The sequence below is a fragment of the Equus asinus genome, chromosome 1 (assembly GCF_041296235.1).
Source record: "Equus asinus isolate D_3611 breed Donkey chromosome 1, EquAss-T2T_v2, whole genome shotgun sequence".
In the NCBI taxonomy this organism is placed as follows: domain Eukaryota; kingdom Metazoa; phylum Chordata; class Mammalia; order Perissodactyla; family Equidae; genus Equus; species Equus asinus.
The window spans coordinates 161,884,209-161,909,527 of NC_091790.1; the positions used below are offsets into that span (position 1 = coordinate 161,884,209).

Genomic DNA, 25,319 nt, shown 5'->3' on the forward strand with positions numbered 1-25,319 from the left:
GTAGTAATTCCTTACAAAGCCACATGAAAGCTGGAAGGAAATGAAATATCAATCGAAGGAAATATGGTGTTTGGAAATGTACAAATGCCTATTTGGTTTTCACAATGACTCAGGTGGGGGTGATACTGGCCTTTAATGCCCAGTAATGACAGATGCTAAAAGTCCTATAATGTAATTGGCAAAATAAGAATTGTCCCAATCAAATACCCATAGTGTCCTGATAAGGAAACACTGATAGCCAAATTTGTATTCTAGTAAATTGCAGTATAATTTTAAGCTGAAAGTGAAGTGTTTGATGACACTATTTTCACATTTTGTTTCTCGCAAGTTAAACTCAACGTGTGCGAACCAGAACTAACTCATCAGCTTTCCCTCCAACCCTTACAAAAGGGACCATGGTCCAACCACTTAATCTAAATTGCTGCCTTTACCTTACCTTTGCATCCAGCTGAATCCAGAATATCTTATATGCCATCTCTTTTCTGGAGAGTCTCTGTACTACCTTAGTTCCCACACTTAGCATCTCTCCCCTGTAATCCTGCAGGAGGCACCCAGCTGGTTTCCTTGCCTCTAGTCTTAGTCAAAATCCTCCAAGCTACTGATAGAGACATCTTTCTAACATGGGGGCCGGCAAACTTTTTCTGTATAGGGCCAGATAGTAAATATTTTAGGCTTCTTGGGCCATATCTATGACAAATCCTTCACTCTGCCACTGTGGTACAAAAGTAGCCACAGACAATATGCAAATGACTGAGCTTAGCTGTGTTGTAATAAAACTTTATTTACAAGATCAAGTGGTCAGTCAGATTTATCCCACAGGCTATAGTTGCTGATTCTTATTCTAAAACATTGATTTATACATTTTAAAACCTTACTTAAAATTCTTTCGATATGCCCTCATTTCCTACAGGAAATCATAAACTATTCTTAATATAATATATAATCTAGGTCTGATTTTCTCTCTAAACACGTCCCTCACTTCATTCTATTCACACTATGCCAGTCATGGAATTGTCTGTAATTCCCCCACCATACAAGGCTGTTTTAAATTTCCCTGCTTAGTATATGCTAATCCTTTGTCTGGAATGCCCTTCCACCTACCCTTAACATACCTCTAACACATATCACCATTTGCACAAATATTGCCTACTTTTCTCTTAGGACTCACCTCAAATATTACCCTTCAACAAGTCTTTCTGGGTCTAACGGTTCACATACTCGGTCGCACCACGTACAAAACCTCCACCTTAGCACCGTAACACTTTAATAGATTTTGTTTTCATAATGTCTTGCCCACCACCCAAAACTGGCTCAATGTCTTTGAGAGCAGGTAACATGTCAAATTTGTCTTTGTTTTTTTTATAACATCTGTTATAGTGCCTAGCAGTGCCCTACACTTAACAGAGACTCAATACATTATTACGACAAAAATCACTAAGTACTCAAAACACAAGTGGAAAAGAAATCAATAAATCTTTGTTGAATTTATTTTTTGAACGACTTCAGACTCTTCCAAGGTGGAGGTCACTGATGACATTTCATTTCTATATGGCACCAGTACCCTCTTGCATATCTGAGGAGTTTTGTAATGTACATATATTATGGTTATTAACAGTACAAAAGTTATTCTTACCAAAAAAATTTTAAAAAGGTGCTAAAAAGTTTTTTAAAAGGAAAGAAGGAAAGAAACACTTAAAAAGAGTCATTCATGGGAGTAGGATAATTCAGGAAATGGGGCTTGTCCTGGAAACAGAGCTGGGGAAAGAATTGCTGAGGAGAAATGCCATGGAGACTTCCAGTATTGCACACAGAATGGAGAGGCTAAAATAGAATGGGCTTCCTGCCACTGATTTTTGTCATCGCCTTGGAAAGTTGAGGCCTCTCTTTCTCTTGGCAGGAAATGATGGAGACAGCAGAGAGTCACTGTTTAACATTCCCATGAACCAGCCACATTCCAGGGAGAAGGACGGGAAGAGTGGTTCCATCAACCCAACCAACCAAGGCCGTGAGCACAGCATAGCAGAACAGACCCAGGTTCCCAGCCAGAGAACCACCGGGAGCATCGGAGCTGACTTCCAGACATCTCTTTCTGGTTTTTCCTTCCATCCAAAGGGCTGGCAAACACGTACCTACTTGCGACTGAGCAACCATGGTTGACTTTCGGTCACACAGAGGAGAAAAAGGCAGCCCCAGCTCTGCTTCTCTGTCACCCTAGAAAAACAGAAGGTCACAGTAAATTAAGAACAGTAGGCTAAGTTGCCCAGATTTTATTTAACAACTTCAGCTGCCACGAAGGCCCCTGGTCTTCATTTTAATTATTACAATTACATTATGTAATAAGTCCTTATGGGGCCTGCTTTTCTGCAGAAAAGACACCAAGAGGCTGAAGCCTCTGGGGTCCAATCATTCCAGCCAACTGCAAAGGCTCATGCTGTTGTATAGAAAGCCTCATCAGGCAGCAATAGGTCCCCCGACGAAAATAAGAAAAGCAACACGTTCTGTGGCCTAGAGCCAACACTGCAGTCAGAATTTCTGTGTGTTTTTGAGCTGTCCTGTGTCAACCTGTGGTCTTTCTTGAGCCAGTGAACCCCTCCCAGCTGTGGGCAGTTTCCAAGAAGCAAATTCAAACTGGACTGATTTGGATTTATTCTCTGAAGTGCCACCTAAAGCCACATACCACAAGAGTAAGTGCTTTTGGGGTCTTAACCACAGGGCTCAGTCCACAGTGAAAAGTAGATCAAAAAAGCAGCAAATAATTGCTTGCATTTATCAAGTTAGTCAATAATAAAACAAGGTTCTCTAGCCAATACGTTTTCAATCTCAGCAAAAAATATCACGATAATAATCAAGTGCTATGGAAAGTCTAAATAATGATGGAGATGAATTTTAAAAACCTGAACCAGACCTTAATACTTCAGCCATACACCTAGAGGAAAGGGGAAATATGTCACCTTTCTTACAGCAGTGAAGCTGTGCTGATTCATTTTACCAGGAAAGAATCTTAGGTTAATGGCTACTGCCTTGGGCTGGCATCTAGCTCTGTGATCACAGGAAGTTTATTTTCCCTCTATAAATTTCAGTTTCATGATCTATAAAATATGGGATAATAATCCCTATATCATCAGGTTATGATAGGACTAAATGAGAAAATGTATGTAAATAAATAAGAAGAACTGTTATCGTTTTCCAATAGGCATCTCTAATATTTAAGTCAAGATTTGAGAAACATTTAGGAATTTCTTACATCTAACACACTCTGATTATAATAAATATAACTAATAAATTGATAGTAAATAAAGAGTAACAACAACCTGGCTCAAAACCAGGTCTAGTTCAAAAACTGAAAGCTTTTTCTTTCTAAGGCGTGTTACCAAAGAAAAAGGATGCTAGAACATGCACACATTTCATGTCTATTGAAAGGAAGGAAAAGGAATGGGCGTCTGAGGAAGCTGAAGAGTGGGGCCACAAAAGGCACTGAGGACATCCAACGGTCTCAGGAACAGTCCTGAAGTGGCTTGGTTCCTTCTGCGCCCCTTCCTGTATAGCCACCCCGTGGGACACAATGGCGCCTCTGTTTCCGAATTTGCTTTGCTGAGGGCTGCTTTACTGCTCAAGTAGCATGACAAAAATAATTTACTCCCTAGCTATTTCCACTTGGGTAGTATGAAGAGAAGGGAGAGTATTTATCACATAAATTGTAGTTGTGTTGATGGTTTAGTGGGATAGCTCAGCCAAAACAAAAAAAAACCCCACTCTTATTCCCTACCAAGCAGTGATACAAGTTGTTTTCTTGGCACATTTTAATGGAGATGGGGTAGAAGAGGCGGTGAACACTAACCACTTGACTAGTAAGATGTAAGCGTTAATTTGGATTTTATTACTGAAAAAGTGTACGATATTAAACAACTTCTTATCCTATGGTCTTGTCATACCCACATCTGCACATCACTTACATCTTTTGGATTTAATTGAGCTGAGTGGACTTAACTATTAAAAGCTTATTTTAAAACAGCAGCCACTGAATTCCCTTTGGAGGACAGATACATTTATGAATTGGAAAGATATGCACAAAAAGTAATGTGCAAGAGGGGCCGAACCAGGGGTGTAGTGGTTAATTTCGCATGTTCTGCTTCAGCGGCCCAGGGTTCACGGGTTTGGATCCCCGGCATGGATCTACATACCACTCATCAAGCTGTGCTGTGGTGGCATCCCACATATAAAATAGAGGAATATTGGCACAGATGTTAGCTTAGGGCAGATCTTCCTCAAGCAAACAGAGGAAGATTGGCAACAGATGTTAGCTCAGGGCCAATCTTCCTCACCAAAAAACAACAAAAAAAGTAATGTGGAAGAAGGTACTTCTACAGGTGAATCCAACTTGATTGATACAGTATTGTATGCCCTTATAACTACTGGCCCTTGTGAAATTATTCATACACTTTCCTCTTCATTAAAGAGGTCAATATTTGCAACCCATGATCAATCAAATTTTTTAAATGATATATAAATCACCTAAATAAGATAATTAATAAGGTAGATGTATATAGCGTGCTTTGAATTCTGTACTCTGCAAGTAGAAGATAAATATACTTTTCAAGAGCCATGAACATTCACAAAAGTTAATTACATAGTAGGTGACAAACAAATTTCACAGTAAAATCCAAGCAATGAAACAAGTCTTTGATCAAATTTCAGTATGCCACAAATTAATTACAAAATTAGAAAGCAAAGGAAGCTGCCACTGGAAAATTACATTAAAAAAAACACCTCTATCTGAAGCAACTCTTGGGCAAAAGAAAAAAATCTAAACCAAAATTACGTAATATTTAGAAAAGAATAATTGTGAACACACTGCATATCAGAACCTATGAGATTCATGATAAGAAAAAGAAAAACTCCTAGCCTTATATTTTCTAATATTAAAGAGGCAGAATGAAAATAAACGAATTGAGCATCCCGTTAGCAAAAGAACAAAATAAACTCAAGCAGAGAAATGAATAAAAATGAAAGCACCAATTAAGGCATTATAAAATAAAAAAGAAACAATAAAATAACCAAACGATTAGCTAATTTCATAGAGAAGAAAGGGAAAAAACACTAATATATGAAATGAGAAATAAAAATGGGAAAATAACCAAAAACACAGAGGAAATTTAAAAAATTGCAAAATATGAAAATATACAGCAATACAAAGGAAATGAACCTCAAGACTTTTACAACGTGAATTTATCAAAGAGTCAAATCTATATTTCTTTAAAGTCAATATTTCATTGAAAATCACCCTGAGGCAGTGGCTTGGATTTTGTAAAATATGGTTATAAAACTGAAGATGTATTTGCTCTTTTAGCAAAGCATGGGAGGTCTGGTCTATTAGCACTGAGGCTATGCCCATATTTTGAAATATAACCCAACTATTCCAAACATAATTTTTTCAGACTCTACAGTCCCATCGAGATTTCCCATTTGAACTGTCCAATTTAAAATCTATAGCTAAGAGCCGAGGCAAAATTTCTCCTGCATGGGTTACTTACAATGGCTTATGGCATCTGGATTAAAATATTAAGTCAATAAAAATAATTTACTGAATCATAATTACTAAAAAATAGTTCCAGTCCAGTGAGCTAACATTCCATTCCCAATACGCAAGAAATTCAATATGGTTATTTTCACAACGCCTCTAGCACATTTCCATTCAATTCAAGCATATGTATATGCAAACAAGATTTCTTTTATGGGGAAAAATGTTGACATATTAAATAATTTCTCACATTCACTCTCACAACTAGAGAGGGGAACACTTCAATACTTCAAACTCGTATGAGTTAGCTATGATCCACCTTTGGCAATAGATTAAATACTCCTAGCTGTAGGGGGTGTGATTGCAAAAGTGGTATCAAAGAAAGCATATGATAAGGGGAGTGGATATTTGGAGAACATCTTCTCACTAATATTAGAAAAATAACTTCTGAAAAAATGGCTCAAAATTAGGCTTCAGTTAAGGATGAATTTAGATCGTCATTCTTGTATATACAACAGGGCCACCCCAGTAAAGCTCTAGTTCTTCTCATACCATTGGGTTCCTTGAGAACTACTCTGTAAGGCCAAGCAATGACCTTGCAAGAGGAAACAGCCATATGCTGAGTAGGGTACCTGCTGGGGTACTCATCTAACAGCTTCGAGGTACGTGTCTGTGCATGTGTTGACGTGGATAGAAGGAAGGAAGGTACAATATTTCATGTCAGAAAGACCCTAAGAAAACAGCTGGTCCAACCTTCCCCTGAAACCCCCCAAGCTCCCAAAAAACAAATCACAGATAGGACCATTGGGAACTAGAGGATGATCTGATTAGTCTCAGGCCACAAACCAGGTAAAATAAAAACTCTGATAAAGGGCCTTCAGGACTTCCTTTAACACACTGTTAACTCTAGTCCCACCTCATTACCAGATATTGTGTACAGCTTCAGAAGAAAAAACAAACACACATAGACGTCTTCTACAATCTGTCCATTCAAACTAAAATCATGAGAATCAGAGTAATCATAGGTGTAATTTGCTTCCAAAAATCCAAATAACCAGTACAAGAGTATATCTTTTGCTAGTTTGAGGACAAAGCTGAGACTGGTGCTAATAAGCAGTGTTTTATGGAATCTCAGAGGTCTCTGAATCCATGATGTGAATCTTCTTCTTGAATTAACAAGAATTAACTGAATTAACTACATTAACTTGAATTAACAGTGATTTCGGTTCCACAATCTACAGGTCATCTTGCCCTCAACCTCAGGACCTCATGTCTTGAAACACATGTTTTAGTGGCAGCTCTTCTTGAGAAAACATCAGTCTTAGTGCTACACATTTATTTCCGTATACTTTTTTAAAATTTTATATTAAAGCACTGCATATTCATCAAAGACTCTGGCTATTCTTGTAGAAAACAACCCTATGTCTTAGGAGGTAGTAGGTTTACATATAATTGGAAGAGTAGCTTCTAGTGATTTCCTGACCCCAAACTGCTACACCTGGCTTTGGAATTTGACAACACGGCTTATCTGCTCAAAAGAAACAACCCAAACAATTACAACAGAAACATGAGTTAAAGATTAATATCTTAAAGCAGGCAATGCCAAAGCAACCATTATCTGGTCAACCCACTAGAAAAAATGTAAGAGGGAAAGTAACCAGATGATATTTTGACAAAAGACTGCCAAAAGGAAATACTTTTTTCCACACAGAAATGTATAAGATAGAAATACCATAACGCTCTGAGAATCAGAAATTAGGTAAGAGTCACACATCACATGACCAGAGGCAAAAAAAAAAAGCTGCGGAGGCTCCCTCCTTGATGAAAATCACTGTAATCTCAATAGTCCTTATCATAGCATTGCTGAAATTTAAAACGAAGAAACTATCCAGGGATGACAGCCTTAGCGGTAGCATAAAAACAAGGTACCTGTCTGAAGAACTCCTCCAGGAGTGACATTGTCCAGCGATGATGGAGCTCCCATGCTTTTGCTGGGTGGCTAATGTCTGCTGTGTGCAACATCAGGGATAATGCTTTCGGTTTTTCAATTCTGTGAACCCAAACACAGGATGACCAAACTTTCAGAACCTCAGTAAGAATTTTAAAAAATCATTAATTTTTGAGTCCCTTCCATTCTCCCCTCTCAAACCCCATTTCAGCTGAATTACGGGAAAGGCACTGTTTCATCCCACAACTGGGATATTTAAAAGCTTGGTCTCCATGTTTATTGAGCTAGACACCTCAAAACTATTTCTGGAAGGACCGCATCATTCAACAAGACAACAAGAAGCCAAGAGCCCTCACTGACTTCTATTTGTTGCCTCCTCATTGAGGGGATCTTTGATGATTTAGTTTCCCACAGGGAAATATTTTAAATTCTAATTGGGGCAAATTGTCCCTGGCCCTATTATTTATTTCAACCCTGATGAGAACCCATCTGTGATATATACAATGCTCATGCTCTCTCCTCCAACCAGCCTCACTTTATGAGACCATTCGATAAAGTTCTCTGAAAAAAGTACACTTTAAAGGTGCAACAACATGGACAGGTGCCAGTTCAAACAGCAATAAAAACACACGGTGTCACAGGCCCACTCACGCTTCCGGCTGCTGCAGAGCAGTCTTCATCGCTTTGATTTGTTGGAAATGACAGGACATATCCGTGGCCATGACCATCTCAATTACTAAAGTCCGAAACTCCCTTTCAGGGCCACACCATGGAGAAAAAAGGATGGAAGTAAAAAATGAAAAGTAAAAATTAGTTTATTTTTTGCCACTTCCAATCAAAATCAGTTAATAAGTTGTGACATTTCTAATCTAAGTCGAGCCTTTTAGGTGGACTTTTTTATGAGGAATAAATGAAGGTTAAGCGTTAAGGAAATTGTTCATTAGGAATATGACATGTGGAATCCACACATCATTTGGAAAATTAACTCACAAGAAAAATTCCAATGAAAGTGAAAGTGTAGTAAATCATTCCTCTCTCAACAGAATTCAAAGTTTTAAGAGAAAATTAATTTGAAGATAAGCCTAGGAGGCAAACTGATCATCCATATTACACTTTTGATAAAGGTGTGTCAACACCTTAACATCCCCGGTGCCCCACCTATCCACTCCCTTTGCCCTTCCCCCGAGACCTGCCAAACACTCATCTTTTTACCTCTCTAACAACTTTACCAGGGTAGAATTTGCATAGAATCAACTGCTCCCATGTAAGTTGAATACTTTTATGAGTTTTAATAGTTGAATAAGCTTGTGAAAACACCACCACAATCCTGATACTAAACACTTCCACCACCCTCAAACCCCTCGGCAGTTCACCGCTCCCTCTGCCACAGGCAACTTTCGATCTGCTTTCCACCTCTACATCATTTGCATTTTCGAGTTTTATGTATATGTGTGTGTGTGTGTGTGTGTAGTGCATATTTATATACAAACATACAGCCATGTGTCACTTAATGATGGGGATATGTTCTGAGAAATGAGTTGTTAGGCAATTTTGTCATCATGCAAACATCATAGAGTGTGTTTACACAAATCTAGATGGTATAGCCTATTACGCACCTAGGCTATACTATACTAATCTTATGGAACCAGCATCATATATGTGGTCCATCGTTGACTGAAACATTGGTATGCAATGCATAACTGTACATACAAAACTAGAAAATACAAATGATCTAGAGAGACATAATGCAGATATATATGTGTATGTGTATAAAAATGGATAGTGTGCATATATATATACACACATATATTATATTAAACTAGATATATGCACATGTACCACGTATGTACACCCACACACACAACACAAAATGTATTCTTTCACTTCTTGCCTCCTTTACTCAGCATAATGATTTGCGATTCGTCCATGTAGTGGTAAATAGTTCATTTGTTTCTGGGTTTTTGAGTGTGTGAGGAAAACTGGCCCTGAGCTAACATCTATTGCCAATCTTCCTCTTTTTGCTTGAGGAATATTGTTGCTGAGCTAACATCTGTGCCAATCTTCCCTACTTTATGTGGGATACCACCAGAACATGGCCTGACAAACACTGCTAGGTCTGCGCCTGGGATCCAAACCTGCAAACCCTGGGTCACCAAAGCCAAGTGGGCAAACAACCACTAGGCCACCAGGCCGGCCCCAATAGTTCATTTGTTTTTACTGCAGGGTGGTATTCCATCATACAAGTACACCACTATTTATCCATGCACCAGCTGAGGGACATCTGGGCTACTGGATTATATTTTGGAGCTATTATGAATAAAGCTGCTATCAGTATTCATATACAAGTCTTTGTGTGGATATATGTTTTCATTTCTCTAGGGTAAATAACTAGGAGTAGAATGGCTGGTTTATAACAACTCAGTATTTAACTTTATAAGAAACTGCCAAACATTTTTCAAAGTAGTTGTATCACTTTACATTTTGACCATCAGTGTATGAAAGTTCCAGTTTTTTATATCTTTGTCTACTCTTACTACTGTCAGTCTTAATTTCAGCCATTCTAAGGGATGTCTAGTGGTATCTCATTGTGGTTTCAATTTATATTTTTTTATTATTGTATTTAATTTGTACTCTTTATTGCATGACATTATTACGACTAATGATGTCAAGCCCTTTTTCACGTACTTACAAGGCCATTTGTATCTTTTTTTTAGACAAATGTCTGTTTCAAACCTTTCCCATTTCAAAAGTGGGTTGTTTGTCTTATTATTGAGTTGAAGGTACTTTATATATTCTAGATACAAATCCTATGTAAAACATATATGTTGTGAATAATTTCTCCTACTTCTTGGCTTGATTTTTTCTTTTTTAGTGTCTTCCAAAGTTTTTAATTTTGATAAAGTTCAACTTATCAAAATTTTTAATGCTTCATGCTTTTTGGGTCCTATCTAAGAAAACTCTACCTACTCCAAAGACTGATACGTTTTCCTCTGGAAGCCTTACCATTTTAAGCTTTTGCAGTTAAGTCTATGATCAATTTTGAGTTGAGTTTTGAGTATGGTGTGAGGTAAGGGTCAAAGTTATTTTTTTTCCATATGGATATCCATTTGTTCTAACACCATTTGGTAAAAACATTCTCCTTTCCCCATTGAATTACCTCGGAACCTATGTCATAAATAAATGATGAATCAATTTCTGAGCTCTTAATTCTGTTCCACGAGTCTTTGCGTCTAGCCTTTCACTAATAAAACACTGTCTTGATTACTGTAGCTTTATAGTGTATCTTGACATCAGGTAGTGTGGACCCTCTAACTGTTCTTCTTTCAAATTGTTTTGTTTGCATTTCTACATAAATCTTAGAATATCCTTGCCAATTTCTAACATAATTCTGCTGGAATTTTGATTGAGATTGTGTTGAATCTATCGATAAATTTGGAAAGACCTGACATCTTTATAATACTGCTTATTCCACTACATGAGGAAAATATCTCTCTCAATTCATTTAGATCCTCTTTAATCAGCAATGTTCTGTAGTTTTCAGAGGGCAGGAGCTACACTTGTTTTTTAAAGTTAATACTAAGTATTTTATATTTTTGTGCTATTGTAAAATAAATTATTTTTATTCCGTTTTCTAATGGTTTGCTGTACATATATGCATATATATATATATATATATACACACACTTTTTTTTACATTAAATTTGTATTCTGTGACCTTGCAAAACTCATTATTAGTTCTAGTAGCTGCTTTACAGATTCTTAGGATATTCTACTCAGACAATCAGGTCATCTGCTAATACAGACATCTTACAGTGTTGACAAGAGTAAGATCAGGTATTGTTGTCCTGTTCCCAATCTGAAGGAAAAGTATCCAATTCTTCACTATTAAGCATGACGTTAGCTATAGGTTTTTTCACAGGTGCCCTTTATCAAGTTGAGGAAGTTCTCTTCTGTTCCTAGCTTGCAGAGAATTTTTATCATGAATGAGTGTTGAATTTTGTCAAATGCTTTTTATGCATCTATTGAAACGACCATACACTTTTCTGTTGTTTTTTTTTAATATGGTGAATTATTTGAATTGATTCTTAAGTAATGAGCTAACCTTGCATTCCAGGAATAAACCTTATGTACTAGTCAGAATTCTCCAGAAAAACAGAACCAATAGAATGTACATATATATACAGAAAGAGACTTATTATGAAGCATTGGCTTATGTAATTATGGAAGCTAACTAGTCTCAAGGTGAGCTGGCAAGCTAGAGACCCAGGAGAGCTAATGGTGTAGATCTAGTCCAAGTCCAAAGGCCTGAGAACCAGGAGAATCGGGAGTGTAGTTCCAGCCTGAATGTAAAAACTTTGTAACAGTATAGGTCCATTTACTTACTACCAGTCTTTATGTTATACAATCATGCATTGCTTAATGACAGGGATACGTTCTGAGAAATGCGTGGTTAGGCAATTTCATCATTGTGTGAACATCATAGACATCACTCACACAAACCTAGATGGTATAGTCTACTACCTACCTAGGCTATATCGCAGTACTCTTACGGGACCACTGTCATATATGCGATCCATCGTTAACTGAAATGTCATTATGCAGCACATGACTAGCTGTCTTTATGTTATAGCTTTTACATGTATTACACTTCCCTACATTATAAACTCATGAGACTATATTGTATTTTTTGTTTTTAACTGTTATATGCACTGAAAGAAATTAAGAAAAATAGCCTTTTATACGTACCCAGATATTTACCATTTTATTCTTTCCTAAAAGTCTGATTTCCCCTGGTATCATTTTCCTTCCACCTAAAGAACTTTCTTCAGCATTTCTTATAATGCAGCTCTGTTGGTGACAAATTTCTGAGGTTTTCCATTATCTGAAAATAACGTCATGTCACCTTCATTTTCAAGGATGTGTCCACAAGATATAGCATTCTGTGTCAACATTTTTTTCTTTTACCACCTTAAAGATGTTATTCCAGTGTCTTTTGGCCTCTACAGTAATTTGAGTTGTTCCACTGAATGTAATGTGTCGTTTTTCTCTAATTTTATCTTTGACTCTTGGCAGTTTGCCTATAATATGTGTGTAGGTGTGTTTTTCTTTGAATTTATCCTCTTTTAGGTTGCTAAGCTTCTTGAATCTATAGATTTATATCTTTCACTTTATTTGGGAAATGTTGAGCCATTATTTCTTTAAATATTTCTTCTGCCCCATACTTTCTCTCTCCTCTCTTTCTGAGATTCCAACTCTCCTTATGTTTGACCACCTGAAATTGTCTTACAGGTCTTTAAGTCTCTGTTCATTTTGTAAATAATTTTTTCCTACTTCTTCAAAAGGGATAATTTTGACTGATCTTTTCAAGTTCACTGATGCCTTCCTCTATCTTCTCCAACTTGCTACTAAGCCAATGTAGTGAATTTTCAGTTTAGATATCTTATTTTTCAGTTCTAAAATTTGTTTCCTCTTGCTTTCATTTTAATTTCCCTGGTTAAATTATACTGTATTTTATTTATTACAAGCATATTTTCCTTTACTTCACTGAGCATAAATATATTAATGCTTTAAAAGTCCTTGTCTGATAATTCCAACAATAGTTCATCTTGAAGCCTGCATCTATTGATTGCCTTTTCCCTTGAAAATAAGTCACATTTTCTTTGTATGTCATTTAGATTGTCACAGAATTTGAGTTTCTCCTTATTTGGCTTTCTCTTGGCTGGGATTCTAACTTGCTCAGCTCTGTTTGTTCCTACCCTGGTTTCTCTACCCAGAAAAACAGTGGCAGTTTCTGTATACATATGGTTTTCACCATCTACTGTTGTTGCCTTGACTGAGGCTGCCTTCAGGGTAAAGTAACAAAAATGTCAGACTCTCCTCATCCTGTCATTGTCTCCAAATTTTGACATGCCTTCAAAATTTGCTTGATTTTGTTCATTCTCTAGAGCCCTCAAGTCATGGGGAGTTGTGATTGTTTGTATTTTGTCCAAAGTTTAGAGTTGTTATTTGCGGGAGGACTGGTTTATTAGCAGCTAATTTGGGCTGCCAAAAGTGGAATTCCATGTTATTCCACTGTGAAATGCAGCAAATATCTGGTAATACATTCACTTACAAAGGCCCCAAAAAGCCTAATGCACTTGTGTATCCAAACAGAATCTATCAGATAGTAAAACTGCTTTCCTAGAAAGATATAGGAGATTAAACATGTTATCTTTGGGTTAATGTGATTTACTGAGAGCCCTAAACAATAATTTAATTTTTTTTTAAGATTTTATTTTTTTCCTTTTTCTCCCCAAAGCCCCCCGCCCCCGTACATAGTTGTATATTCTTCGTTGTGGGTTCTTCTAGTTGCGGCATGTGGGACGCTGCCTCAGCATGGTTTGATGAGCAGTGCCATGTCCGCGCCCAGGATTCGAACCAACGAAATACTGGGCCGCCTGCAGCGGAGCGTGCGCACTTAACCACTCGGCCATGGGGCCAGCCCCAATAATTTAATATTTTATTTATACGATAATACCATTGTCCTGGGGCACTGTATCTAAACATTAATAAAATGTGACAAAATAATAAAACAATACAGGGGCCGCCCCCATGGCCAAGTGGTTGGGTTCACGTGCTCTGCTTCAGCAGCCCAGGGTTTCACTGGTTCAAATCCTGGGCATGGACATGGCACTGCTTATCAGGCCATGCTGAGGTGGCATCCCACATACCACAACTGGAAGGACCCACAACTAAAATATGCAACTATGTACTGGGGGCATTTGGGGAGAAAAAGCAGAAAGAAAAAAAAAAGATTGGCAACAGTTGTTAGCTCAGGTGTCAATCTTTAAAAAATAAATAAATAATAAAACAATACAATCATGCACCACACAATGACATTTTGGTCAACAATGAACCGCATATACAATGGTGGTCCCAAAAGATTTGTACCATAGAGCCTAGGGGTACTGCAGGCTATACCATCTAGGTTTGTGTAAGTCACTCTATGATGTTTGCACAATAACGAAACCGCGTAATGATGCATTTCTCAGAAAGTATCCCCATCATTGGCGTCCCACGCTGCCCAGCCTTGCTAAACTTTCCTTAGACTGCATGGAGATCTAGGCTGCTTCTACTCAAGTTTCCTCCCCTTTCTCCTTCCCCTGAGATTCAAAAAAAAAGAGGCAATTACTCAAGCTTTGTATCACTTGATTAGATTGTCATGAGGCCAGGAATACACCCCATCTAAACAAGCCCTCACACAAATCCTTCAAAACCGTGATGTATCTGAAGATGCGTGAAGCTGTTCTCAGCCATATTCAAATCTTTCATTACACTTTTACAGACATTTAAATTGGATAGAGGGTTCCTTTTTTTCCAGAAGATTTACATTGATTAACTGAAATGCTCTGCATTTTTCAGATGCTGGCTGAATCTAGCATTTTACAATAAAATTCAAGCCAAATGTTCCTCTATGTTTTAATAAACTAGAGCTGCATGGAAACTAATAGCCAGCTCTTACTGAAAATCTGTTTCGGATTTATTGTTTCCTATAGCTTATTTCTCTGAATCCTTGCATAATGGCACAGAGATACCACTCAATAAACAGCTGATCATTTAATTAAAATATAAGTACTATTTGCATCACGGTAGATTCAGGACTTTGTAATGATTTAAATGGTTTCGCCTATAAGCTTTGAAACACCTTGACCTGTATTTACAGCTGCAATGATTTTTAGCCTTGCTATATATGTCATAAAGTGTGCTAAGCATTTTAAATGGATTGTCTCATTTATTATAACCCTAACCAAATCACAGGGTAAATGTTATTATCTGTTTTCTAGAAATTAAATTTTAAAAAGGTGTAAAGGGGTTAACTTCCTAAATATCATCCAGCTAGTAAATGACTGTGTCCACATTCAAACTCAGCCATGCCTAAATCAAAAGACACACAGTCGAGGCCAGCCCAATGGCAAAGTGGCTGGGTTCCCGTGCTCCACTTCGGTGGCCCAGGGTTCACCATTCAGATCCTGGGCTTGGACCTACACACCACTCATCAAGCCACACTATGGTGGCATCCTACATACAAAATAGAGGAAGATTGGTATAGATGTTAGCTCAACGACAATCTTCCTCAAGCAAATAAATAAAGAAGATTGGCAAAAGATGCTAGTTCAGGGCCAATCTTCCTCACCACAAAAAAAAGCAGGGAGATTATGTCATTTAGACAACAGGATTAAGTACTCATGATTTATTTATTTATTTATTTATTTATTTATTTATGCTGAGGAAGATTAGCTCTGAGCTAATTTTATATGTGGATCACCACCACAGTATGGCTGACAAGTGGTGTAAGTCTGTGTCCAGGATCGGAACCTGTGAATCCTGTCTACCAAAGCAGAGCACACCAAACTTAACCACTACGCCATGGGGCCAGCCCCCTCATGAGTTTTTTGAAGTCTCAAAATAATTTCTTTAGCACATTTTGAAATATTTTTTAAGAAGTCCAGTCAAATATAAGGTGAAAACATGTTAAATGATAAAATTCAGATTTAAGAAGCTGAGATAAAAACAACCTAAGTTTCCTAAAATAACAAACAGCAAACATTTACAAGGTGCCTACAATATACTTGAATATTGGTGTCAAAGAGAAAAAACAGAGAGAGAGAATGATAAAGGGAACGGAGGGAGCAAAGGAAGGAGGGGGGAAAAAGACAGAGAGACACAGCCATAAACATTTCAAACAGAATATTATTTCTTCAAAAGCTGCACACTTCATCGCTCCTCACAGCTCCATTCCTGGCCTGCAAACCTCTCTCTTGCCTCATCCTTACCTCCAGTCATCCTTTGAGAGGTTGATCAATATATTCATTTCCTCATCCTCTTGCAGAAGGCGATAGGCTGCACTTAAATGGTGATTTTCCAATACAGATCTATCGTTGTACAGAATAGCCGGGTCAGACCTGAACAGAAAGCCAAGCAAAATAACTGAGGATATTAAACAGTTGAGATTTCACACGTCGCTCTCCCAGGCTAGAACGCACCATCTCTTTCTCTTAGGTTTAGCAACTATCCTTGCCCCCATGCCCTTTCTATCAACCATAAAGCGAAAACCAACACTACAAATTATCGTCAGTTGTACACAGGGTATTTTAATGTCACTGTGTGAATGTGCAACGTGTGGATATGCAAGCTGAGAACTCTCTGAAAACTGCTCCTCTAACCATATCTCACTTATCTGTACCAGCGGCAAAGATGATTTGAGATGTGGGTCAATTCAAACTTCCTTATATTTTCTGGAACTACTTAATTTTTTATTTTTACTTTGTTCAATGAGAGAATTTATCTATTTTAACTGCAATTCACTGAACACAGACCACCCGGGAGGTACAGTTTGCAAGTTTCTCTGGCTGTAGCTTGATCTTAAAATTTTACCATGCAGAAGCCATTTGTGGAAAATTGAGAATAAAGAATATAAGGATTATATGACAACTGTCAGTCACTTTCTCAAAGACCATTCCACAGCTAAATGACAACAGACACAGAGCTGTATGCTATTTTAATATCTTTAATTTAATGAAACCTTAGTGATTAGAGCTTGTTTCTCATCAAGGAAGATGAGTCCCAGAGATGTAAAGTGACTTCACAGAGCCCCACAGCGGCTGAGTAGCAGGGTTGGGATGAAGGCAAGGTCTTCTCACAGCTGGGTCATTCTTCCCCAAGATAACTTCTGCCTGTCATTGGTCAAACCTTGGGATGTATCTAGCACACCTTTAAAGTGTTAGGGGTAATATTTTGTCTATCAAAGGACACAGAACCCGGTCACAGACTTAGTTTTCTGAACAGGGAGCCTACAGGCTGAGATGCTCTAGATAAAGTTCTGTTAAAGAAGGCCAATGTTTAAATTTCACTCCAAACCAAGCTTAACTGAACCCACTGGAATTTCCCCACTCCTACAGAGATAACATGAAACACGCAAATCCTGAGGTGAAAGAGCTGATCTTCCATCTTTTAGGTTAGGAAGGCACCAACTGGTGTGTATTTTGTGACAACGAGCTATTTTCCACCTCCTGTAATCAAGGCATTTCCCTCTGAGTTGTGACTGGTTTTGATGTTGATCTCCAGCCAAGATCTAGGTACAGTTGTCCCACCCAGAGCTCTTCCTCCAGCAGGCACTATTCACTGCCGTCTCTGTCCTCAGAGCAAAGGCGACACTCGCAGATATCCACTAAACAGAGCTGCTCTATAGAATTCCCTGTGTTTGAAGACCTCGCAACACAACTACAAAAGGCGGTTCCCCAGCAGCTGAGACTACTCCATGTGAGGAGACAGGAGGCAGAAAATGAAGCGAACGGCTGAAGTCCTTTTGTCCGCTGCCATTCTATTGAAATTCCCCTTCTGAAGAGAGATCAGATGATACTGTCTTCTTTTGTGTCCCCCATAATTAAATGTTGGCTTCATTAAACACATGTAGATTGGTTTAATGAATACAAACCTATCTGAAGTGTGCACCTGCTTTTTCAAGTGAAATCAGTGAGTATTTATTTGGTGTTTAACTCTCGTCCCTCCTGTTATGTTCTTTTTGTGTGTGTGTGTGAGGAAGCTTGGCCCTGGGCTAACATCTGTTGCCAAACGTCCTCTTTTTGCTGGAGGAATATTTGTTGCTAAGCTAACATCTGTGCCAGTCTTCCTCTATTCTGTATGTGAGATGCCTCCACAGCATGGCTTGATGAGTGGCGTGTAGGTCTGTGCCCAAGATATGAACTGGGGAAGCCCAGGCCACCAAAGTGGAGCACACAAACTTAACCACTATGCCTCTGGGCCAGCCCCTCCTGCTATACCCATTCTCTTTGCCTTGCCATCTTTCCCCAAATTCTAGCTTCTTTTGATTCCTATGTCAAGACCCAATTAACCCTACTGTCACAGTCTCTCCAGTTCCACATTGCTTTCTAAGAGAAGATAAGTTCTTAGGTCAGGAGAGGGCAGATAAGGTTTCATCCTAAACGGAATTGACAACTGACTGTACTGCTCGCCTAGAATTCTGTGCTGAGTGGAATATGAAGCATAATATGCAGCTGGGTAAGAAAAAAGTCCCCAAATTGATTAGTGATGTCTGTCATAGTCAAGAAGTTCAGAGTGGGGCACTTGGACCCCTTTTCAATATCTCCTACAGAGGTTTGCGATTACCTGTGCAGTTCATCACAGAGGGTGCACAGGTTGCCCTGGTGAAGGTGGCCTCCAGGAGACAACCTGGCTCCCCAAGCCCTGTGCCAGGGAGCGATGCAAGCACTGACACAGCAGAGATGAAGTCAGGGAGGATGAGAACACTATCACCAGACTCCCAGAGAGCAGAGGGTGGGAAGGCTCAGCTACCGCTATGCCAACATGAACACTGCAGTCCCCGCCCATCCTCACAGAGTCAGTCCCCATGGCACCTGTGCCTCTACGTGGACTGTTCTACCTCCTGTTAGAAATAGGTACAGTGTGCATAGTACATACATACACAAATAGCATTTGAATAGAGAAGAAAAGGAGATCCTTATCAGACGTGAATAAAATACGAGAATTAGGAGCAGATGGCTTCTTAAACTCTAAGTCTTCATCAAAGTGGACCAGGCTGATCTCCTGTTTGTGAGTTCATTTTTTCAGAAAGTCTAAATGACCGCATCTTTCTGACTTCCCAAACTCCATCCCAGCCCCCTCTGGCCTCTTCGGCAAGCATTTCAACATCCTCACCGGGTCTGAATGTGGAAATTGTTGGTGGTTCCAGTATGCTCATAGTCATGGATGGCAGCTGAGAAGATGATAGCAAAGATCTCCAGCTCCGTCAGCCAGTTCTGAAAGGGAGATTACAGAGCAATCAGATAATCTGTCTCTTTCTCAGACAAAGTCTTCAGCTTGCTGACAACACACGAACATTGCTGCCTTTCCACCCTGCAGCTGGCAAGCTATTGCCAAATACACATTTTCTGGCAGACAGAATCTTTTTTTTTCTGTGAGGAGACCAAGGAACACGTGATTTGAAAACAGCATGCCCAGCAAGGTTGAAAAAGCTAACTAGTAGTTTTATTTTTTTCCAGCAAAAAACAAAGAACATGAAGACTCTAAAAGTCCTCAAGGTACCCTTTCTCAAATTCCGAATGAGGTTGCCAGGTAGACAGAGAAAAAAAATTTAAAAATTTCAACACAATACCAAGAACTAAGAGTAACAGAAAACCTAATGTCTATTAGACAGAGACAGATGGAAAGATAACGCCTGGCCTCATGCCTCATGCCTGCTGAGGCAGAGGGGGGTAGGAGGGGTTGTAGTGAAGGAGAACAAATTAAAGAGGACCCCAACATTCCTGGCCTGGGTGGCAAAAGCCATCCTGGGTGGCTATTTTTGTTGTTAGTGTCATTGAGTCGATTCTGACTCCTAGTGACAGTAGAGCGGAACCCTGCCTGCTCTTTTCTGTGCCACCCTCTCACCTTCTGGCACTTTTTCAGACAATGCTCTGCTGCTGTTTATAGGGTTTTCATGGTCAATGTTTTTGCAAGTGGAAGGCCAGGTCCTTCTTCCGAGTCTGTCTTAGTCTGGAAGCGCTAATGAAACCTGTCCACTACAGTGACCCTGCCGCTATTTGAAGTACCCGTGACATAGCTTTTTTTTTATGAGTTTTATAACTCATAAGAAGTCAGAAATTTAAGTCCCATGTGAATTTTATTCCAGATTTATCAAAATGTGACAAGGTACAAGCCATAGATCCTATCAGTACCTCACTATCTACAAAATATGAGTGTCACAACTAGTTCAATGACAGGGAGGCCCTGACAGCTGGTAACAGTGGGTTCTGAATTCTGCTGTGTGTGACTCAGGAAAGCAAGCCATGGGGGGCTGGTGGGGAAGGAGTTAATGGGGGCAGTGGAAACCTGAAGGAAAAGGACAGGGGCGATTTCCCATTGCCAGAGAAGACATTATTAGTCACTCCTGACTTTGATATGTAAATGATAGAATTTCCTTAGAAATCTGTTTCCACCCCTATATTAGTTTTCTATTCTACCTTCACAAATTATCACAAACTAAAGGCATAAAGAACACCCATTATTGTGCCCCATTTATCAGCACACGGCTCAGTGGGTCAGAAGTCAGCTCAGTGTGGCTGGATGTTCTGGTCAGGATCTCACCAGGCTAAAATCAAAGTGTTGGCAGGTCTGCATTCCTTTCTGGAAGCTCTGTGGAAAAACCTGTTTCCTGGTGCATTCAGGGCACTTGCAGAATGCATTTCCTTCTCAACGTTCCCACTTGGTCCCCTCCATCTTGAAGCTAGTGATGGCTGGTTGCATCCTTTTCACACTTCTGCTCCACCTCTTGACTTTTTTTTTTTTTTTTGAAGATTAGCCCTGAGCTAAGACCTGCTGCCAACCCTCCTCTTTTCGCTGAGGAAGGCTGGCCCTGAGCTAACATCCGTGCCCATCTTCCTCTACTTTATATGTGGGATGCCTACCACAGCATGGCTTGACAAGCGGTGTCATGTCCACACCTGGGATCTGAACCAGTGAACCCTGGGCCGCTGAAGCACAAAGTTCAAACTTAACCGCAACGTTCAAACTTAACCGCTGCGCCACGGGACCGGCCCCTACACCTCTTGACTTTTAACGACTCATGTGATTACATTGGGCCTACCTGGAGAATCCAGGCTAATCTCTCTATTTTAAGGCCCTCTGATTAGTAACCTTTATTGTATCTACAAAGTCCTTTTTGCCATCTATGTAACATATTAACAAGTGTGAAACCAGGGGGCAAAGGACAATGGGGGCCGAAATTCTGCTGACCACAAACCCTAATAAAATTACTCAGCACTCATTAACCAGGATGCCATTTAGATGTCCGTAGTGTTTCCCTTACAAATATGATGATGACACATATAATCAAAAGAACAAGACACAGCTTCTCTCTTCTAAAAAAGTAAGCAAAAGGGAAACTAATGGCACCTTGCCTGACAAAGCAATGAAAGGGCCCAAGAAACCGCTTTGAAGTTTGGAATTTTTTGACCTGAATGAAAAGCAGACTAGAGCTCAGAGTCTGATTCATATCTATTCAATCAACAACTCTTCAATCTAATTCTGTTCAAGGATTTTCTCTTAGGAGTGAGCAAAACAATTCTGAACGGATTCAAGCATCTTCTTGGCATCTAAGTTAAGCTATAATGAGTAATATAAACACATTACAATGAGTAATACTGTTGATGCTGAGGCCCAGACATCACTTTATCAATGGGATGTTTTGATTCCCCATGTGTCTCACAGTTTACAAAACTGAAATAATTTAAAGCATTTTCTCCCTTTTGGTTTGTAATGAAAGGTTAGAGTAACAATATGTTCTCCATTCATCAGAATGCTCCCCACTGTTTTTGTAAGCTGGCAATGAAAGAAGTTCGTTTTGAGTTGTATTTCCAAGAGAGAGTGGGTGGGAAGTAGTTTCTATATTTAAGAATGCTTTTGAATATAGCCTGAATTGATAATGCAAATTCAGTGACAAATGGCAAATGAGCTCATTTAAGAACTGTATGCAGTACATCATGATCATTGGCTGCTATGATATAACATTTATATTAATGATAACTTGCATTAGTATAAACGTTTGGGAGTTTTTCTTGAGAGCTAAGAAAGCTGTGCATAATTCTCCTTTATATCTCCATGGTACATTGTACCTACTAGGTACCAACCAAACATTATGTTGAATAGATGAGTCCAGAGTACCTTTTCACATCTATTTTGATCCTCACCACAATATTTTGAAGAAGCACGTGAGGATACTGAAGTGTAAGAATATCAGGGGCTATTTTTTTGCCACAGGCATTGTAGAAGCATGGCTAAATATTTCAATGCATGGCCTCAGACGACAGATCCGGGACCTAATCCTGGCTCTGCTACTCTATTGTTTTGCTAAGGCTGCCATAACAAAATGCCACCAACTAAGCAGATTAAACAACAGAAAGTCATTTCCTCACAGTTCTGGAGGCTAGAAGCCCAAGATCAAGGTATGGGTATCTGCAGTGAGAGCTCTCTTCCCAGATTGCAGACGCCACCTCCTCACTGTGTCCTCACATGGTCCTTCCTCTGTGCACATGCACGTCTGCATCTTAATCTCCTCTTCATAGGAGGCACCAGTCATATCATATTAGGCCCACCCATAAGACCTCATTTTACCTTAATCACCTCTTTGAAGACCCTATCTCCGAATACACTCATGATCTGAGGCACTAGAGATTGGGACTTCAACATATGAAATTAAGGGGGGGACAAAATTTAGCCCATGACAGAGACTTTATGACAGGGCAATCTTAACGCTGTGAATAAATTTCCTCCTATTTGTCTACTGAATTTCTGTTCTCTTCTTGTTGATTTATTCATATAATCTCGATCTTAATCTTTGCTCTCTCTGTATTTTCCTTAAGCACTTCATAATAACAATGGTTTTTATCCTACAGAAGATTTCAATTTTAATATACTCAGTCAATATTTTGCCATATAACTTTTGTGTTTTGAGGCTTATTTAAGAAAGAAGTTCCTTTTTCAAGCCTATAAATATATTCTCATAGTTTCTTCTAATATGATCAAATTTTTATTTTTGTACTCACATCTTTCATTCATTTGTCCAATATGTGGTGAATGATTTGAAGTAGGACAAAAACACTCATCTTTCTCCAAATGAACAACTGTCCCCCAAACATTTTTTGAACTGAGGAATTCTCCCTGTAATGTTGTTGTCTACAGATGTGTCCTCAGCTTTTCATCTGCAATTCTTTCTTCGTTATACTCTAGTCAGTGTTCCATCCTCACGAAACTCCTTAGACTGCTCAGTCAAGGGCAGGAATGACTTTCATGTTGTCAAAGGCAGTGGTCACTTCTTTATCCTCAGCCTTCTTGACTTGTTGGCATGTCCCACACAATTCACCATTCTCTTTTGAAGCACTTTCTTTCACTGGCTTCCAGGACCCCACATTCTCTTAGTTTTTGTCCTAATGTCACTGGCCACTCCTTTCTAGTTACTATTGTTGGCTCTAATTCTTTACCTTCACTGTCAACTCTGGACTGCTCCAGGACTCACTTCTGAGCCCCTCTACTTCTCTGTTCACACTCTCTTTAGATAATCTCATCTGGTTCCATGTCTTTATATAATATTGATATGCCCACGATTGTCTAATCTCTACGTCCATCCCTGACCTCTTCTCAGAACACTGGACTCCTTTAGTTTTCTTCCTGCTTGACATCTCCACATTGATGTCTAACAAAGATCTTAAACTTAGCATGTGTAAATCAAAACTCTTGATTCCCCTTCCCCAAAGCCTGCTTTGCCACCAGGCTGTCTCACCAACCCTGTTTACCAAACCAAAAATCTTCCTCACTTTAATGTTCTAAATCCTTTTCACCACCCAATCCTTTTAACTCTATCTCAGAAACAGAATTTTTTCCCAGTTTTATTGAGAAGCAATTGCCATACATCACTGAGAAACAATTTTTTTTTTGTCTCTATATCTCAGCAATGTCCTTCCTAGTCCAAACTACCACTATGTCTCCAGTAGACTTCTATATTACTCTTCCAACAGGCTGCCTCAAAAGCCATGCTCCACACTAACACTCTTCTTATCTTCATCAGATCACATCATTCTGCTGGCTGTCTAAAGCACTTTAGTCGTCTCAAACTGCACTTAGATAAAACTGGAATTCATTACCCAGACCTTGGTCTGGCTCCTGCCTTCTTCTCCAACCTTCTCTTGCACTACTGACCCCGTCACGTGCTGTTCTCACCATGCTTGCTTTATTTCTGCTCCTTGACTACACAAAGCTGCTTTCTCATGAGGGACTTTGTACTAATCCTACTCTAACTCTGCTGCCATATCCTTCTTCAGTTCTTAGCATGGCTCAAGCCTAAAAGCTCAACTATCTCAGATTAAAGATTACCTCCAGAGAGAGGCCTTTGCTGACCATCTAATAAAACCCCCTGTTTTCCCAATGTGGGTGCCCTATATTCAATCTCTGCAGAACACTAGTGATATTTTCTTCTTTACTTTTTCACTGGTCTTCTATCTACAACCTCCCACTAGAATGCAAGCTCTGTAAGAGCACCAATGCATCCTCATCCTGCAAAAAAGTACCTGGCACACAATAAGTGCTCAACAAATATTTGAGCTTAGTTTTTGAAACTCTAATAAATTCCATGGAAATATTTGTCTATTTTTGCACAAATATCACACTGTTTTTTTATCACAATAGCTTCAGTAAATATATTAACATCTAGTAGAGTGAGAACTACCCACCACACATATTGTCTTTTTCAAAACTGTATTTTACATAAATTTCAGATTCAGTTTATCATGTTTCATGGAAAATCCTTTTGAAATTTTTATTAGTATTGCTTTGAATTTATAGATTAGTTTGAGGAAATTTGACATCTATATAATACTGAGGCTTTGCATTAAAAACATGGTATATGTCTTCAATTATTGAAACATTATTTTTGTGCCCTTTAATTTAGATTTTACAGTTTCCTTTTTATCAGTTTTGAAGTTCTTCATAGGTAATTTATTGATATTTTCAAATCATTGGGAATGTATGTTTTTCTATTACATTTGTTAATTTCCAGTGTATAGGACAGCTATTTTATCCAGATCTTACTGAGGTCTTTTATTTGATCTAATAATTTGTAGTTAGTTCTCTTGATTTTTTAAGGGAGATGACCAAATTATTTTCACAGAATGCTTCTTCATCTTTTTCAGATACTATATTGCATTGGCTGAGACCTCCGGAAAAACACTCAATAGCGATATTAATGTGGGCATCCCTGTTGTGCTCCATGCTTTCACTGAACCTCTAGTAACTATGATGTTTGCT

At 38.9% G+C, this 25,319-nt stretch overlaps 1 protein-coding gene across 13 annotated transcripts in view; it reads right to left on the reverse strand.

Moving 5' to 3' along the window:
• The window catches only part of PDE1C (phosphodiesterase 1C), a 596,098-nt gene that overhangs the window by 70,749 nt on the left and 500,030 nt on the right, over window positions 1-25,319 (reverse strand). For 12 of the 13 annotated variants that reach the window (XM_070511509.1, XM_070511518.1, XM_070511553.1 and 9 more), the window contains 5 exons: window positions 19,182-19,282; window positions 16,280-16,408; window positions 8,118-8,219; window positions 7,448-7,568; window positions 2,130-2,211 (listed from right to left, as the gene is read on the reverse strand). In XM_070511509.1, the coding sequence (XP_070367610.1) occupies window positions 2,130-2,211; window positions 7,448-7,568; window positions 8,118-8,219; window positions 16,280-16,408; window positions 19,182-19,282 (535 nt within the window). The remainder of the gene's footprint in view (window positions 1-2,129; window positions 2,212-7,447; window positions 7,569-8,117; window positions 8,220-16,279; window positions 16,409-19,181; window positions 19,283-25,319) is intronic. The other variant, XM_070511537.1, reaches the window with a different exon arrangement.